A 16,378-nucleotide genomic window follows, 5' to 3' on the forward strand; every position below is an offset into this window, starting at 1 on the left:
ATTGTTAATGGTACCTTGAAACGCATAGGTAGGAACAGGATTAGTATGGAATTTGCAAATTTCAACGATGCTAATATATTCTTATCCAACAAAATTTTAACAAATGAAAAGTACAAAGCCTTTATTCCCACGTTTAACGTTACACGTTTAGGCGTTATAAGGGGTGTCCCTTCTGATTGGTCAGATGATGAAGTCATAGCCAACATTAATGTACCAATTGGGTCTGGCCCAATTATAAAGTTGAGAAGATTGAAAAGGAAGGTTACAGCTGGTATAGATGGTACTAATCAATATGTTAACACAGGTACTATTGTTGCAACTTTCGATGGTCGAACCCTCCCCACCCGGGTTTACATGTGTTACGCTGCTCTTCCTGTAGAGCTATATATATACCCCACTATACAATGTTATAATTGCTGTAGATTTGGGCATGTAAAAAACCAATGTCGGTCTACTCCAAGATGCTACAAGTGCGGCCAAGGCCACTCCGGTAGCAACTGCAATGTGGAAGAGGAAAGGTATTGGTGTATTCTATGCAAGGGATGCCACCAAGCCATTGATAAAAAATGTCTGGAATATGACAGACAAAAGGCAATTAAAGAAACAATGAGTAAAAGTTGCATCTCTTACATAGAAGCACTTAAAATACACCCACCAGTTTCAAGGGTATCATATGCAGACGCCCTACTCACTTCTCCACCACTGCCAAATACATCTAGAGATACACAAAACTCCTCAAGCTCACAAAACTTACCAAATTCACAAAATGTGTCATACAAGAAAACAGTTTTTCTGAAACCGAAGGCACCACCAAAGCTTTCAAAGGGGTATGACTATCATGCCCATGCTAATATTGTTAGAAATCCAGTCATATCAGAACATAAACCCATTCACAATGCAAACAATAATAAGGAAAATATGCAAATCTCAGACATCATTAAGTTAATTATTCAATTATTATCACAATCTAACATCGTATCACCGTCCAACGCTGCAGCAATTATTGACACACTATACAATATATCAAAATATAATAATGGCCCACAGAGCCAAAGCGCTTCAGTGGAATTGCCGGAGCTTAATACCTAAAAAACAAGACCTAATTTATATTATTAACAAACTTGATCCCTTTGTTATCTGTCTTCAAGAGACATGGCTTAAACCGGATTCTGTTCTCAAAATCCCAGGTTTCTCCTGTGTTCGTGAGGATAGACCTGATGGGTATGGTGGAGTTGCCATACTTATCAACAATCTATTTTCTTTTACTCCTGTAACCCTACCTTTACACAGTAATGACCTTTCAATTTGTGCTGTGACTGTAAATAATATCTGTTACATATCTGTATATTATTCCCATCCAAGTAACCAAATTTTTCATGAAATCAATCAGATCATTAATTTTATTCCAAAACCATTCATACTTTTAGGCGACTTCAACTGTCGCAATCAGTTATGGGGTTGTAACACAACTGATTATTATGGAGAACAGTTACTAGATCTACTAACTTCTCATGATCTGTGTGTATTAAATACTGGTGCCCCGACTCGCCTTGCCAGATCAACAAGCTCACCAGATATATCTATTTGTACACCTGATCTAGCATCACTCCTTTCCTGGTGTCCTATGGAATCCACATATGGTAGTGACCATTACCCATTGGTGGTCACTTTCCCATATAACAAACCTATTAGGGTGGTAAGACAACCACGTCAAAAATATAATTTAACAAACGCTGATTGGATGACATTCAGAGAAAAAGTAAGTCAGGCAATGTGTAATGTTCCAGAAATAAATTCTACTAATACTTCAGACTGCTCTGAATTCATAGCTAAGGCACTGATACAAGCTGCTGACGAAACTTTTCCCCTAAAAAGTTGTGGAAAAAGCATAATACCATCGCCACCATGGTGGGATAAAGATTGCACCCTTGCAGTTAAACAAAGAAAGGAGGCTGAAAGACAATATTGTATGTCTATGACAGACTATAATTTTGATAATTACCTAAAGGTAGCCAATGACACTAAGGAATTACTACGGAAAAAGAAATTTGAAGGATGGCGTAGTTTCTGTTTGTCTATTTGCCCTGGTACAAAACCCTCTATTGTATGGCAAAATATTAGAAAATTTAGATCCGCTTTTAATGACAATCAACAACCAAAAATAAATAATAATTTAGCAGAACAAATTATGGATTGTTTGGCACCAGCTTCCGCTCCTGAACAATTTGTCTTGCATCCTCCCTTACTATCACCTGCAACAAATAGCAATATTAATCCTACTGATCATAATCTGAACTCTCCATTTACATTGTGTGAATTAAAAGGGGTTCTTTCAACTATTAAAGATTCAGCACCAGGTGAAGATGGAATCCCATATTCTTTCTTGTCAAACCTTGATGACAATACTCTTACTTACTATCTCTCACTGATCAATAAAGTAATGCTAACGGGGATTGTTCCTCGGACTTGGAGAACACAAATTTTAATCTTATTACTGAAATCAAACAAACCTAAATCAGATCCGTCTTCCTACAGACCCATAGCGTTGTCATCTGTTTTAGCAAAAATAGCTGAACATATGGTTAAAAATCGCTTAGAATGGTTTCTAGAACATAATAAGTTGCTATCAGAAAGTCAATTTGGGTTCAGGAAAGGTAAATGCACTTTGACAGTCTTAGCATCTTTACCACAGATATTCGATTAGCTTTTTCTAATAACCATTCCATATTAGCTGCTTTCCTAGATATAAAAGGTGCATATGATAATGTAAATATTTCAATTTTGAAAAAAAAGTTGATTCAGCTGAATGTTCCAACCTTATTGATTAATTTTATTATCAACATGCTATGTGAACGATTTGTTAAGTTTTGTATAGATCCAAGCACAAATAAATACGTAGCCAGAACAATTTGGAAAGGTCTGCCTCAAGGTTCTGTTTTGAGCCCTCTTTTATATAACATATACACGTATGATTTAGAACCATTAGTGAACAGGCATGTTAATATACTGCAATATGCGGATGATCTTCTTTTTTATGTGTCTGGACGATCTATAGACGACATGAATGGGTCGTTATGTACGGCATTAGATGACTTTAAGATTTGGTTGGGAGAAAACGGTCTGGAACTATCAGTATCCAAAAGCACTGTAGTTCTATTTTCTCGTAAACGAACTCCTCCTACTGTTAATATTGTGTATAATGATTTATTACTACCTGTAAAGGATGAGGTAAAATTTCTAGGAGTTATACTAGACGCAAAATTAACTGGCCTCTCTCATTTTGAATATATCGCACAGAGATGCGAAAAAATTTAAACATCCTTAGATGTCTCTCAGGAGTGTGGTGGGGTGCCCATCCCTTCACGATGAGGCTTTTATATAACGCAATAATACGAAGTGTATTAGATTATGGAACATTTCTATTGCATCCTAGTTATGTCAAGTCATTAAAAAAAATAGATAACATTCAGGCAAAAGCTTTAAGACTCATAACTGGTGCAATGAAATCCAGTCCCATAAACTGTTTGCAGGTTGAATGTAGCGAACCACCATTTAGTTTAAGACAGCAATATTTAAGTGATAGGTTCTTCTTCCGAAGTCTTCAGTTAAAATACCATCCTCTATACCATAAAATTTGTAGTCTATCTCAGAAAGTAGATTCTTCTCCCTACTGGAAATATAAAGACGCACCATGTCTTGTTAAAAGTTTTAAAAGATACAACAACATCATAGCACCTACTCATCGAAGCCATTTGCTGCCTTTGTATCAATATAGCTATAATTCACTTCTTACAACTCCACAAGTAGAATATAAGTTGGATATTCATAAAAATACATTTTATCAAAATGTAAAATTTAATAGTATAGTCAATGAAAAATGGGACAATTGGCATTATATTTTCACCGATGCTTCTAAACATTCAAATACAACTTGTGTCGGTGTAGGAGTTTACCATCCACAAAATAAAATTATACAAAAAATTAAACTACCTCCAGAATCTTCTGTATACACAGGAGAATGTTACGGTCTCTTAAAAGCAGTCGAATATATTCTTTTATCAAAGTTGCAAAACACTGTAATTTTTTGTGATTCCCTTAGTTCTTTACAGTCTTTAGAAAAGTTTCCGTTTAAATCTCACAAGCAGTCCCAGATTGTTTTCAACATTAGAGATCGATTATTTAAATGCTCCAAAAAAGGTCTCCGCGTAGTCTTTGCGTGGATTCCTAGTCACGTTGGAATTTTAGGAAATGAGAGAGCTGACCAATTGGCAAACGAGGCTATTGTTGATGGAGATACGTTTCCATATGTCAATTTCTGTCACGATCTGGCTAATCTACCCAAATCATTTTTATATGAAGAATGGAATAGACTCTGGATTGATAGTTCATCTAAAGGGAAATATTATCGCCTTGTTCAAGAGTCTCTACCACATAAGCCTTGGTTCCACAAAACTATTTTAAGCAAAAGGACCACTTCTGTTCTCTGCAGGATACGTTTGGGCCATGTGTGTACTCCAGCGCACTTACACAAGTTTAAAATAGTTGATAGCCCTACATGCTCCTGTGGAGAATATGGAGACCTGAATCACATCTTTTTCTCATGCTCGCTTTACGACCACTCTGATCTTTTCTCTCAACTCCAATCAATTCCAATTCCCTTTCCCACCTCCATTATTTGTTTATTGTATCTTAATACCAGTGATATATATACCATATTAGCATCATTCATAGAAAAAAATGATATCAAATTATAATTTTATTTCGTATATATACTCCTACACGTTAACTCCAATCCTTTCTGATCCTAAACTTTTTCCGTAATCCTATTACCGTCTTATCATATTATAACAACTGTTTCCCTAACTTTGTCATTGGCTAATGTTCTCGTAGCCATTAAAAAAAAAAAAAAAAAAAAAAAAAAAAAAGTTTGGTTTGACTTGACTTTTGACGTATACATACGTTTTCGATTGTCGATGTCGAGTCGACCGCTCACATTACCGCTAGCCAGCCAGCCAATTTTCATTCCTTCCGACGCTTTTAATTTATTCTCAGTTCAGTAGATCTTGCTAGGAATCAATAAATTATAAAAGAGAATCGTGTGAGTACGGATAAACGGCTGTGCGATTGAGTGCTCACAATGTGTTTGACGTAAAAGTTCGTAAAACAGCGGTGCGATATCCACATTTTGGATCCGGAAACCTACTTCCAATAACACAGACTTATTATTTAGTGTATGAATGACTGTAATTTTCTGTGGTCTTTGCCGTGGATTTTTAATTTGGTGATAGCCGATCTGTGTTTAAACCGTCGTCATTGTAAGTTTGATTTGGATCACTTGGCCTGCAGGTCGACCTTTAAGGATCCGACGTGTACAGTTTGATATGTGGCAGTGAAGTGAAGTAACAAACATGTTTAGAAGTAAGATAAGGATTCACACATGCCGAATAATCTTGCTGACATCACTGGTGTGGTTGCTAGTTGATGTGGTGCTCCTGACCCTATACTCAGACTGCATTGGAGATGGCTGGGATTGCAATAAAAATAAAAACACAGAATATATTGAAAAGGTAAGTAACTAAAATATTCTATTTCAATAGATTTTTCACGGACAAATCCATACAGCTTTAAAATAAAACTTTTCCAATACCACATGTATGATTTGCTTATGAACTAGGTGTGAAAAACACTTTTTTTTTGAATAAAATTTTCAGTTATTTATTTACTGTGACAAAAAATCTTAATTTTGTTAGTTTAACTTTTTTGAGGGTAGGTTTGTTGTAAATTAATATTTTTCTTAATTCAATTGATTAGCCTCGAAACAATCTAATTCCAACTAGTGAACTATGCTAAGTAATTTAATTTAATAAGCTGGTATTTCCTGTTCTTATCAGTGTGATGAGATAAAAACTTATAAATAATTAACAAACTGTAAAGATTTATTCAACAGTTAAGGTATTATATTTAATGATATTGTAACGGATAACGGAGTTAAGGTATTCTTAAGACTAATATCTTAAGTTAATGTTCATGTATATCAACTGGTAAAAAGTGGCTTTTAGTATTTTTTTTTAGTTTAGTCTAAGGGGCTGTTTGACCATCCATTGATTAGTGTTAACTCACGGTTAAATGTGATGCCGTCTCTATTTGTTTTGTTTGAATAAATGGAGACGGCATCACATTTAACCGTCAGTTAAAACTATTCAATGGATGGTGAAACAGCCCCTAAGTATAATTAAAGTCGGGTTAAAACATCGCAAACATTCTTGTAGCACTTTTGAGCTGTCATAGGGACTTTTCACTTATCAACTTCCAATATTTATATTATATAAATACATTATAGAACACAAGATATTAAAAAGATTATAACCTAACAAACAAAAAGTTGTAAAACCCCCGACTGTCAGTTCAAAGTTCAATGTCTCAAAAAAATGGCTAAACCAATCTTGATGAAACATGTCTAAGAACCATCCGTAGAAAATCTGATTTCAAATAAAAAACCGCATTCAAATCAGTCCACCCATTTAAGAGCTACATTGCCACAGACAGACAGACACACATGGCTGTCAAATTTATAACACCCTTTTTTTTGCGTCTGGGGCTAAAAAGTAGAGGTAAACTACAGGCAGTCTTATTACTAAATATATCGATAGCAGTGTTTGTTGCAATCTCTTCTATTTTGCGTATATTTGTGTCTTTAATCCCGACGTTTTGAATTATAATCCACGCTATATAATCTGTTTAATTTTGCTTTTTTTAAATGAGTAATAATCATGAAAACATCAGAACATATAATTATAATTCCTATTTCAAATTTTCAGAAAGTTATCTTGAAGAGATCACTCTTTAGCTATAAGGCCACCTGTTGTTTACCTCTACTTTTAATCTTCTTTAATATGTTGTTGATTAATGAGTAATCCCTATGACGACGGCTGAAAAGTGCCAAAGAATTCTGGCCTCTATTCATAAATAAGGTCATTTTATCCACTTTTACAAGAGATTTTTGGTGTATTCTATTCCCAGTCACATTACTAAAATGTCTAGGGCCTTTTAAATTCATCAGATGGGAGTATGCTCAATGTAAAGAGAGTGCTTCAATACCCTTTTTAGGCTCTAGCTAGGTGCTTGCAACATTTTTTGAGACCTCATTTTGCCTATCCTGCTACCCTTTTGTTATGGCACTCTATTCTACTTATACCTTTCTATTTAAGTTATGAAACCACCTAAAAAATTTACATACATTTGTCCTTCACTTTAATCACAGTTACCTACTTGCTGATAACAGAAACGTAGCTCTGGTTAGATAACTTCTAGTATTTGCAGTAACAAATTGGCTAGTGAAAGGGAGAACAGGTTCCTAATTGGATTGTCACTGAGAGACTCAAGCTCAAATGGTATTGTGAAATACATTACCTAATGTTCGAACAAATTTAATATGGTTTCTTCTATTATAATAAACATAATATCACCTTATTTCTCCACTAGCTGTTGCCCATGACTCCTTCTGCATAGTTTTTTTTATTACCATTAACCCCCCCAGGAACTATGCAATTTTCTTGTGTCCTTCCCCGGAACTCAAATTATCTCTTTACCAAATTTCATCTCAATTGGTTTAGACATGATAAGGTCAAAAACAAACAAACAGACTTACAAACTTTCACATTTATAATATAGAGGGATTACAATTAAAGCTTGAAACACACAGAGAGTGGTGGCGGGGTGGTGCGGCGTGGCGCGGAGGCGGTACCGATTGTAATATTCGAGCTAACATGAAAGAGGGCACACAGAATAACGCGCGGGAAATAAGCGCGGCCAGTATTCTGTTTGCTCTCTTTCATGTTAGCTCGAATATTACAACTCGCACTGCACCGCTCCGCCTCCGGCGTCAGTGTGTTTCTATTTTTATTGTTACATATGATGGTTAACTTTGTAATTTTATGGATATTTAAGATTAAAAAACATCCATCTACTACAGCTACATACTAAATTGAATATCTTTTCAGCCACTTTAGCATGAAAGAGGAATAAACTTACGCACACACTCATTAGAATTCACTCAAAAACTCAAAATAGAATAGCAGGAATTGTTCTCCAACATCATTGTAATGTACATTTATAACTACTCAGAAATCCAGTATTATCAGCGTTTTCAGGTGTAATTCAGTTACATCCATATCTCAAGATGATGAGATGAGATGAGATGAGAATGATTACAGTATGACTAGCAAAAGTCACCACAATGATGTATACATCTGACTCACTCACTACTACTCTAGAGGGAGCAGTGAATTATCATAAAAATAAATTGGCAGCTATCAGCTATACCTATAGCACTTCATATTAAAACCAGGCTCAATCTACAAGTGTACAGACCTCATAATATAAACACATTGATGATTGTAGCCTTTGAAAAGTGAGGCAATTTAAACTAGTCCATTTGTGGCATGGTTTCATATGGACTGTCAATGTTCAATAGTTAGATTATTCAACACTTATTTGAAGGATAGGGGTGTAATGGATGCTGTTGAAATGGATGTACCAATATCTATACAAAGAATATTCAGGCGGTTATCACACTGTCACCGCATACCGCTGAGATGCATGCGGAGAGCGATGAAATTCGCTGTTAAATTGTACAGGCGCGCGCGCTGCACTGCAACCCCGCACGGAGATACGGAATCAGTGTGTACCGAACTACTAGAAATTCTAGATAAATACTCAAAGGTATAACGACGTAATTTTCGGGGATTCCCAAGGAAATTTTTGCGGTATCTTGGTATTTTTAAAGAATTTGGTGTGTAGACAACTGGACTTCTGGAATAACATATAGGCTACTTTTGAGCCCCAAAATGCCACGGGATAGGGTTAAAATCCAAAATTTCAACAGCTAGGATAAAAACCATGACATTTGGCGTTGGCGCGAGTTTTTTTATGCAACATTAATTAAATTAAATATGTAAAAGCGCCCTAAGGATCAGCACAGCACGCACTTTGATTGAACGCGAGCGGTTTCAGCGCGTCGTCCCTCTTCAGAGTATAGTTTGAGAATGAAATGGTGTGCTTCTAAGCTTAAGGTCTCCCCACATCTATCGACGCGGAATCGGCTTAAGCAGATCAGCTTTATCTCCACTCAACAAGAGTGATAACCTAATCTAACCTAACCAACAAAAAGTTGTAAAACCTCCGACTTTGTCACTTCAAAGTTCACTATCTCAAAAACAGCTGAACCGGTTTTGATGAAACATGTCTAAGAACCATCGCTAGAAAACCTGATTTGAAATAAAAAAAAACCGCATTCAAATCGGTCCACCCGTTTAAGAGCTACGGTGCCACAGACAGACAGGCAGACACACATAGCGGTCAAACTTATAACACCCCTCTTTTTGCGTCGGGGGTTAAAAAAAACGTCGATCGGCTAGGCTCATTCTGACCGTCGACATATTCGCTGTTATTGCATAGCTTCTTAGGGTTGAATTATTCGACTGAACTGTACGGAACCGTACCATTTTCTTTCAATATTAGCCAATCAGAATCGTCAGCTTCCAGTTGGCGAAGTCGAAAGAAAATTTATTTGATTAAATAATTTATTGATTCAGGCGTTACTGTAGGGGACAACCCATAATAATGAACTATAATATGTTTACATTGCTTCTCCGCTACCTATCCACCGTGCACTACATCTATGCGATACGTACCTATGCATACGTACACATGTTTGTAATTCTGAGAATGAACTCGCAGAGATTGAAACCCGTTACCATTTTGGTGTGGTCTTTGTCATAGTTAGGCCTGTATGACATATGTATTGTTTTATGTGGAAGAGGAGGAGGGCGAGTTTTGCATGTAAACTCTTAGGCTCCGTTTCCACCAGATATCAAAGTCAAAGTCAAAATATCTTTATTCAATTTAGGCTATAACAAGCACTTATGAGTGTCAAAAAAATCTACCAACAGATGTGCGAGGATGTGTTTTTCATGAACCAATAGAAACGCTTCATTTACCTCGCCTCGCTCCGCTCAGCTGTTTCCACTAGAGTCAGTGACCCATTCCCACCGGCTTGCCCAATATTTACAAATACGACAACAGGACGCAAATTATTTACGAAATATGTGGGCGATCTTTACTTTGGCTTTACCACGCAAATATCTGACGCTACGCCACTGCTGGAGATGTGCTGTGCCAGGATCATGAAGAACACATTCCTCCCAACACATTCTCGCAAATCTTTGGTGGAAAACCAGTCTTAGCTCTGTGACTTAGGTAAAAACCCCCAATCCACCCCTTTTCATCAATGAGTAACCAATGTTATATTTCCCGCAGAGTCACGAAAAAGAAGAGTACAGAGGTAAAAAAGCGGCGATAGCAGCCGCGTTACACCGAGACGCTATAGACGATGGGGGTAACGACGAGAATGAAGTGGACGATGTCCCAGAAGAAGGCTTGCTACTGCCGCCGTACAGTAGATCACAGCTCAAGAGGTGGCAGAAGGCGCCGTTCGTCAAACCGCAGGGAGAGTTGCCTGGTGAAATGGGTAAATATCAGCTCGGCGTCCACATAAATCCGGTTCTACTATTTTTAGCATACAAAAAGTTCAAAAAGTTTAATTTTTTTTCCTATGGGTGGTGGTGATCTCTTACCATCAGGAGACCCAATTGCTCGTTTGCCATCCAGTCGAATAAAAAAAAACTAGTGTCGCATAGTATCGTTTGGCATAATTATCACATCGCTGAAACTCATAAAGGTAGCATAGCATATATAACTTCGTTTGTATGGAAATCACAGTTCTAACCTAACCTAGCTTTATGGTATCAGCTCGTTTCATTGTGAAATCAAAATTTTATCCTAGCCTAACCTTCTTTTCTGTTAACAATTCGTTTTTGTGTTTTTTTTGGGAGAATAGTTCGATGAATCACATTAACTAACAAATGGAAGTAAGACAACCGAAAAGACTAGTCAGTTGAAGCGAGAGGTCTCGGGCTCAAATCCCGGTAGAGAGCCGCCTGTATGATAAATAAGAATGTGTGTTTTATCTCTTTAGGAAATATTTAGGTACACAGGTGTATTTTAATATTTGGCGCCCCGTGCCAATTAGCTTTGCCGCCCCATTAAGTGACAATAAACCCCTGGCCATGGCACTCTTGGCCCTAGGGTAAATACGCCACTGCATAATTACATTATCCTATATCTGCATGCTTTGCTCAGTTTGGGACTAGGTCAATTAGGTTAATTACCAATTCGCCACTATAATACTTTGATCAAAGCTCGTGTTTCAAAGCGATTTGTGAACTAAAGTTAACCGTGAGTTAACCTAAAAGAACATTGAGTCTTGAGAATCAAGCATTTTTAAAAGTTATTGGTATTGGCCAACAAATTAAGTTTTTGTTAAAAAAATATTTTTAATACATATATATAATGCGATGGGGTCAGAAGGTTCTCGAATGGCGTCCGCGGACCGGGAGACGAGCTGTCGGTAGGCCTCCAACAAGATGGAGCGACGACTTGGTTAGATCGCGGGATCGCGGTGAATGCGGAAAGCACAAGACCGGTCTGAGTGGAGAGCCTTGGGGGAGGCCTATGTTCAGCAGTGGACGTCTTTCGGCTGACATGATGATGATGACATATATATAAGCTTTTTTTAGAGTTCCGGAGCCAAAGTGGTAAAAACGGAACCCTTATAGTTTCGTCAAGTCTGTCTGTCTGTCTGTCCGTCCGTCCGTATGTCACAGGCATTTTACTCGAAAACTAAAAAATGTATATCAATTAAATTTGGAGTAAGTACAGATGTCTTGTCAAAGCTGCTATTTAGTTTTGTAGTTAAATTACAAAAATAAATATTTATATTTACTCCATACACGTAACAGAAATAGAAAAAAAAATAACGCATCAACGTGTGGCACATAGTTCGACAGCTCTTTTGAAAAGATAGTTAAGGTTTCTCAAAAAGTTTTTTGGTTAAGTGAAGATTTCCGGAAATAATCGCTCCCAAAGTAGCAAAAATTGTGTCCCCCCCCTCTATCTTGTAAACCGTTTGTCTAAAAAATATATGGAAAGGTAACGCTTAATAAGTAAATACTTTCAACGAAAATTGGTTTCAACAACATGATCGGATATACCGTTTTTGAATTATTGCCGAAAAACTGCGCTTCTCAACAAAAGGACGTAAGTGCCGTGAAGATACGCTCTTTTTCTGGTAATAGATTTTAAGACTGTAGTAAGTGATTTAATTGTGTTATAACGCACATAATATTACTTGATTTTTTTCGTAATGGCTACGGAACCCTGTCTGTGTCCGACACGCTCTTGGCCGGTTTTACTGACTGCTGTCATCTAAACTACATGTTCATAGCAAATTTCAAGTTGATGCAATTAACCGTTGAGGAGTTCCGTTCTGCAGAGCCGATTCTGGCCAGAGTACCAGTATGTCACTGCCAGATTATTATATTGTCACCAGATTTACATAACTATGCCAAATTTCAAGTTAATCCGACCACAGGAAGTGGGTCAAATTTAGCTTCCAAGATTTGACCCAAAAAAATAAAAAAAGTAATAAAGAAACAGCTAAAAAAATTGTAATAAAAATATAGTTCACCTGTTCAATATTTAAATGAAAGAATTCATTAGTATGCCATGCCTTTTAGGCATGACTAACCATTTGTGGTATTCACTCTAACAGCATAATTATTAACGGTGATTGATCGCTAATGTCTATCTCTTTTGTTTACAACTTATACAAGTAGACAATAGAACACACGGTATGTTGCCTCTTTTGTCACATCCCTGTTACATCCTATTTCATTTCATACCGTCCTATACCATCCTATTTGATTTTAACGAGCTTAGCTAATAAAATTATTAATCATGGTCAGGTGGCGATATTGTTGTATACATAAAGCGTGATTTGTTACACCGAATCTCCCACCCAATTCAAATTGTATTTTACATAAAATTAGAACTTTTACTACCTGCAACTGCAACCTAAAAAATTAAATAATTAGATTTCATAGCTTTTAGACTGGTTAGTGACTAGGTATACATTTATTTCATCTCAATTGCCGTTGCATAATTTATTTGAATTAATATTTACATCATACCACACCCTGACAATGCCAAGCAGAAACGATCATGCATACTCTGTGTAGTATCTCAGTGGTCAATTTATTCGATGTCTTATATTATAAGTACAAAACAATACAACCAAGGATGTAGGTTTCTCAGGTAAGTAACCATAAAGGTCTTTGTTTGATCCGTCCGTTGTATTATTTTATGTAAATATTAACATCAAACGCGTCTCCAACATTTTGTACCATCTCTTTAGAGGTCGTACGTCCGAGTACCTATATGTACCTAACAAAGCTTTCTATACGTTGAGTCACATTTATTTTAAAGATTAAATGTAAAGTTCTCATGGTTTTTGAGTGCGGCATAGATTATAGCTTTCATGAAAAGGTCATGGCAACAAATTTAGTCATTGACTCAGAAAACAAGCCAGCAAAGTAGCTACCTACCCAGAGTTTTGTGATGTTTTATTTTTAAAGTTGAATTTGCAATGGTCTTGGTTCCTATATTTGTGGTTCCGATACTAATAATTTAATAAGTTTATACAGGTGGTTCAAAGTCCCGCTGACTTTGTATTGTCTGAATCACGACCGTGTTATGACCAAAATTATAAAAAAACATGCGACTGCGTATAAATACAGATGTGCAAGTTGAGGAAAGTTTCCAAAAAGTTGTTTTTGTATTCTCTGAAGCACGAGTGTGTTATGAAAAAATATGCGACTACGCTTAAATACTGATATGTAAGTTGCGGGAAATTTCCAAATTTTGTATTCTCTGAATCACAACCGTGTTATGAGCTAAATTAAGAAAATACGAAATCGTGAGAAGTTTCCGATATTTTTCTATACCTGCGAAAAATTGTGCAATTTTGGTAAAGTTTCCTTTGGCACGTATAAATGTACCTGCTTATTACTTAATAGTTACTTAAAAATCGATACTCTGCCCGATTTTGTTCAGAAATTGTAGGTTTCTAACCCACAAATACCCATAATATTGTTTGTTATGTTCATTCATTGTTTGTTATGGCCTGGATTTTTGTTTGAAGATATCAGTAGAATTTTGTATCGGTAGCCCAACAGCCCAACATCCTGTGGTGGGCACTAGACCATTATGGGGTGGGACGGCCCACCCGGCCCCCCCTCTATATACGCCTATGATTACTATACCTAACTTTCAATTTGTAGTTACAAACCCTTGTGTGGCCAGAAACATAAGAATCCTGGTCGAAAAATATTTTAGGTCAGCCCGTAGTTATGAGTGCTATAGCCCAACTCCAATACCGCTCGTCTAGATTGAAAGGGCATCAACGCAAAATAATATCTCATCATCATCATCATGTCAGCCGAAAGACGTCCACTGCTGGACATAGGGCTCCCCCAAGGCTCTCCACTCAGACCGGTCTTGTGCTTTCCGCATCCAACGCGATCCCGCAGTGATGACATACGGATCTGAGACGTGGGCGCTAACGATGGACCTCATGAGGAAGCTCATAGTCACTCAAAGGGCTATGGAGAGGTCTATGCTCGGGGTTTCTCTGCGGGATAGAATCAGAAATGATGATATCCGCAGTAGAACTATGGCTACCGACATAGCCCGAAGAATTGCGAAACTGAAGTGGCAGTGGGCGGGGCTCATTGCTCGCAGGACTGAAGGGGTCAGAAGGTTCTCGAATGGCGTCAGCGGACCGGGAGAGGAGCTGTCGGTAGGCCTCCACTCCAACAAGATGGAGCGACAACCTGGTTAAGATCGCGGGATCGCGTTGGAAAATAATATCTTCAGCATTTTAATTTAGACCTTTCAGAAATTAAATATAGGTCTAATTTTAAATGGTATATTTGTGTATTATTTTGAGTTGATGCCGTTTTAGATCTAGATTTGCGAATACCATCTATGCGTGTCGTTGACAGTCGCTAATGGAGCTAGTTCGAATCTCGGACAATGCTACGGTAAAACCTAGCATGTGTGCATACCTGTTTCTACCGTTCTAATTAGCAAACTATAAAAAAAGGACTACGCTTCATGGTGCTTAATTTCTGTGCTAGGTAACCGGCCATTGTTCTGTTCATTGTGCGATAATTTAAGATCCATGATTTAACCATACTTTACACTGTTTGTGTTTTTATGGCGTTATTAAGATATTATGATTATTACAGCATTAAATGATAAATATCTGGCGACCGAGCTCCGCTCGGGCTAAAACTCGGTACCAAGCGTTTTCCCAGAGATAATGCCAAGCTTTATCGATTTTTCTCCCCGAAAACCTCTACATACCAAATTTCAAAGAAATCGTTTTAGCCGTTTCCGAGATCTCCGAAATATATATACAAGAACTGCTCGTTTAAAGGTATTCGATTAGATAGTGTGGCGGCTTGAAATGTATATCATTCATTTAGTATTATACTAGTATTTCTAGTCAGAGCGATTAATTTCCTGCTGGTTTCGTAAAATAACTACTTAGTATAGCAGCATCTAACTTTTTTACTTTAACATTGACTTTGGCCTACTAACCGTTCAGTGCGTAGGTAGTGCACTACTAATTAAAAGCTTCGGGTTATGGCAATCAACGCGTAAAGTCGTAGTTCGTTTTAATTCGTGTACGGTGTAATATAGGAATTATTTTTATTAAAGTTCGTAATATCGCTGTTTTGTTAAGGCGATTAGCTATTGACTATTTTGTCGCTCAAGAAGCGAACAGTCGATATAGATCTCGTGCCAGTAAAAGAGATACACTGTGCCAAATAGTTGACCGCTGGCTAGTCACACTGCCGGTGAGAACTCTCTCCACTGTTAGTCGTAGCGACAAGAGCTATCAATAATAAAACTCGCACCGAGAGAATAATAAGCAGCGGTCGTTTTTTTAGGGTTCCGCAGCCAAAATGGCAAAAATAGAACCCTTATAGTTTCGCCATGTCTGTCTGTCTGTCTGTCCGTCCGTCCGCGGCTTTTCTCAGGGACTATCAATGCTAGAAAGCTGTAATATTGCACGGATATATATGTAAACTATGCCGACAAAATGGTATTATAAAAAAATATAAAATAAATTCCTTTAGGGTACCTCCCATAGACGTAAAGTGGGGGTGATTTTTTTATTCTCATCCAACCCTATAGTGTGGGGTATCGTTGGATAGGACTTTTAAAACCATTAGGAGTTTGCTCAGACGATTTTTTGATTCAGTGATTTTTTTGCGAAATATTCAACTTTAAAGTGCAAATTTTCATTAAAATCGAGCGCCCCCCGCCCTCTAAAATCTAAACCGGTGGGTGGAATTTTTAATAAAAATTCAGGATGATAGTAATTATATCAAACTTTCAAGGAAAACTATAA

At 37.2% G+C, this 16,378-nt stretch overlaps 1 protein-coding gene and 1 long non-coding RNA gene across 3 annotated transcripts in view; one reads left to right on the top strand and one right to left on the bottom strand.

The window, feature by feature from the left end:
• Positions 1 to 758: 758 nt before the first annotated feature.
• On the bottom strand, positions 759 to 2,659 carry LOC141440685 (uncharacterized). The gene is made up of 2 exons (XR_012452730.1): positions 2,511 to 2,659; positions 759 to 2,252 (listed from the first exon to the last, which is right to left on the bottom strand). It is a non-coding gene; the product is annotated as an uncharacterized lncRNA (long non-coding RNA).
• Positions 2,660 to 4,932: 2,273 nt separating this feature from the next.
• The window catches only part of Pgant5 (polypeptide N-acetylgalactosaminyltransferase 5), a 37,448-nt gene continuing 26,002 nt past the window's right edge, over positions 4,933 to 16,378 (top strand). For both annotated transcript variants that reach the window (XM_074105505.1, XM_074105506.1), the window contains exons 1-2: positions 4,933 to 5,567; positions 10,318 to 10,528. In XM_074105505.1, coding sequence (XP_073961606.1) covers positions 5,409 to 5,567; positions 10,318 to 10,528 — 370 coding nt within the window. In that variant the 5' untranslated portion in view covers positions 4,933 to 5,408. The remainder of the gene's footprint in view (positions 5,568 to 10,317; positions 10,529 to 16,378) is intronic.

Source organism: Choristoneura fumiferana, chromosome 23, assembly GCF_025370935.1.
Source record: "Choristoneura fumiferana chromosome 23, NRCan_CFum_1, whole genome shotgun sequence".
NCBI lineage: Eukaryota > Metazoa > Arthropoda > Insecta > Lepidoptera > Tortricidae > Choristoneura > Choristoneura fumiferana.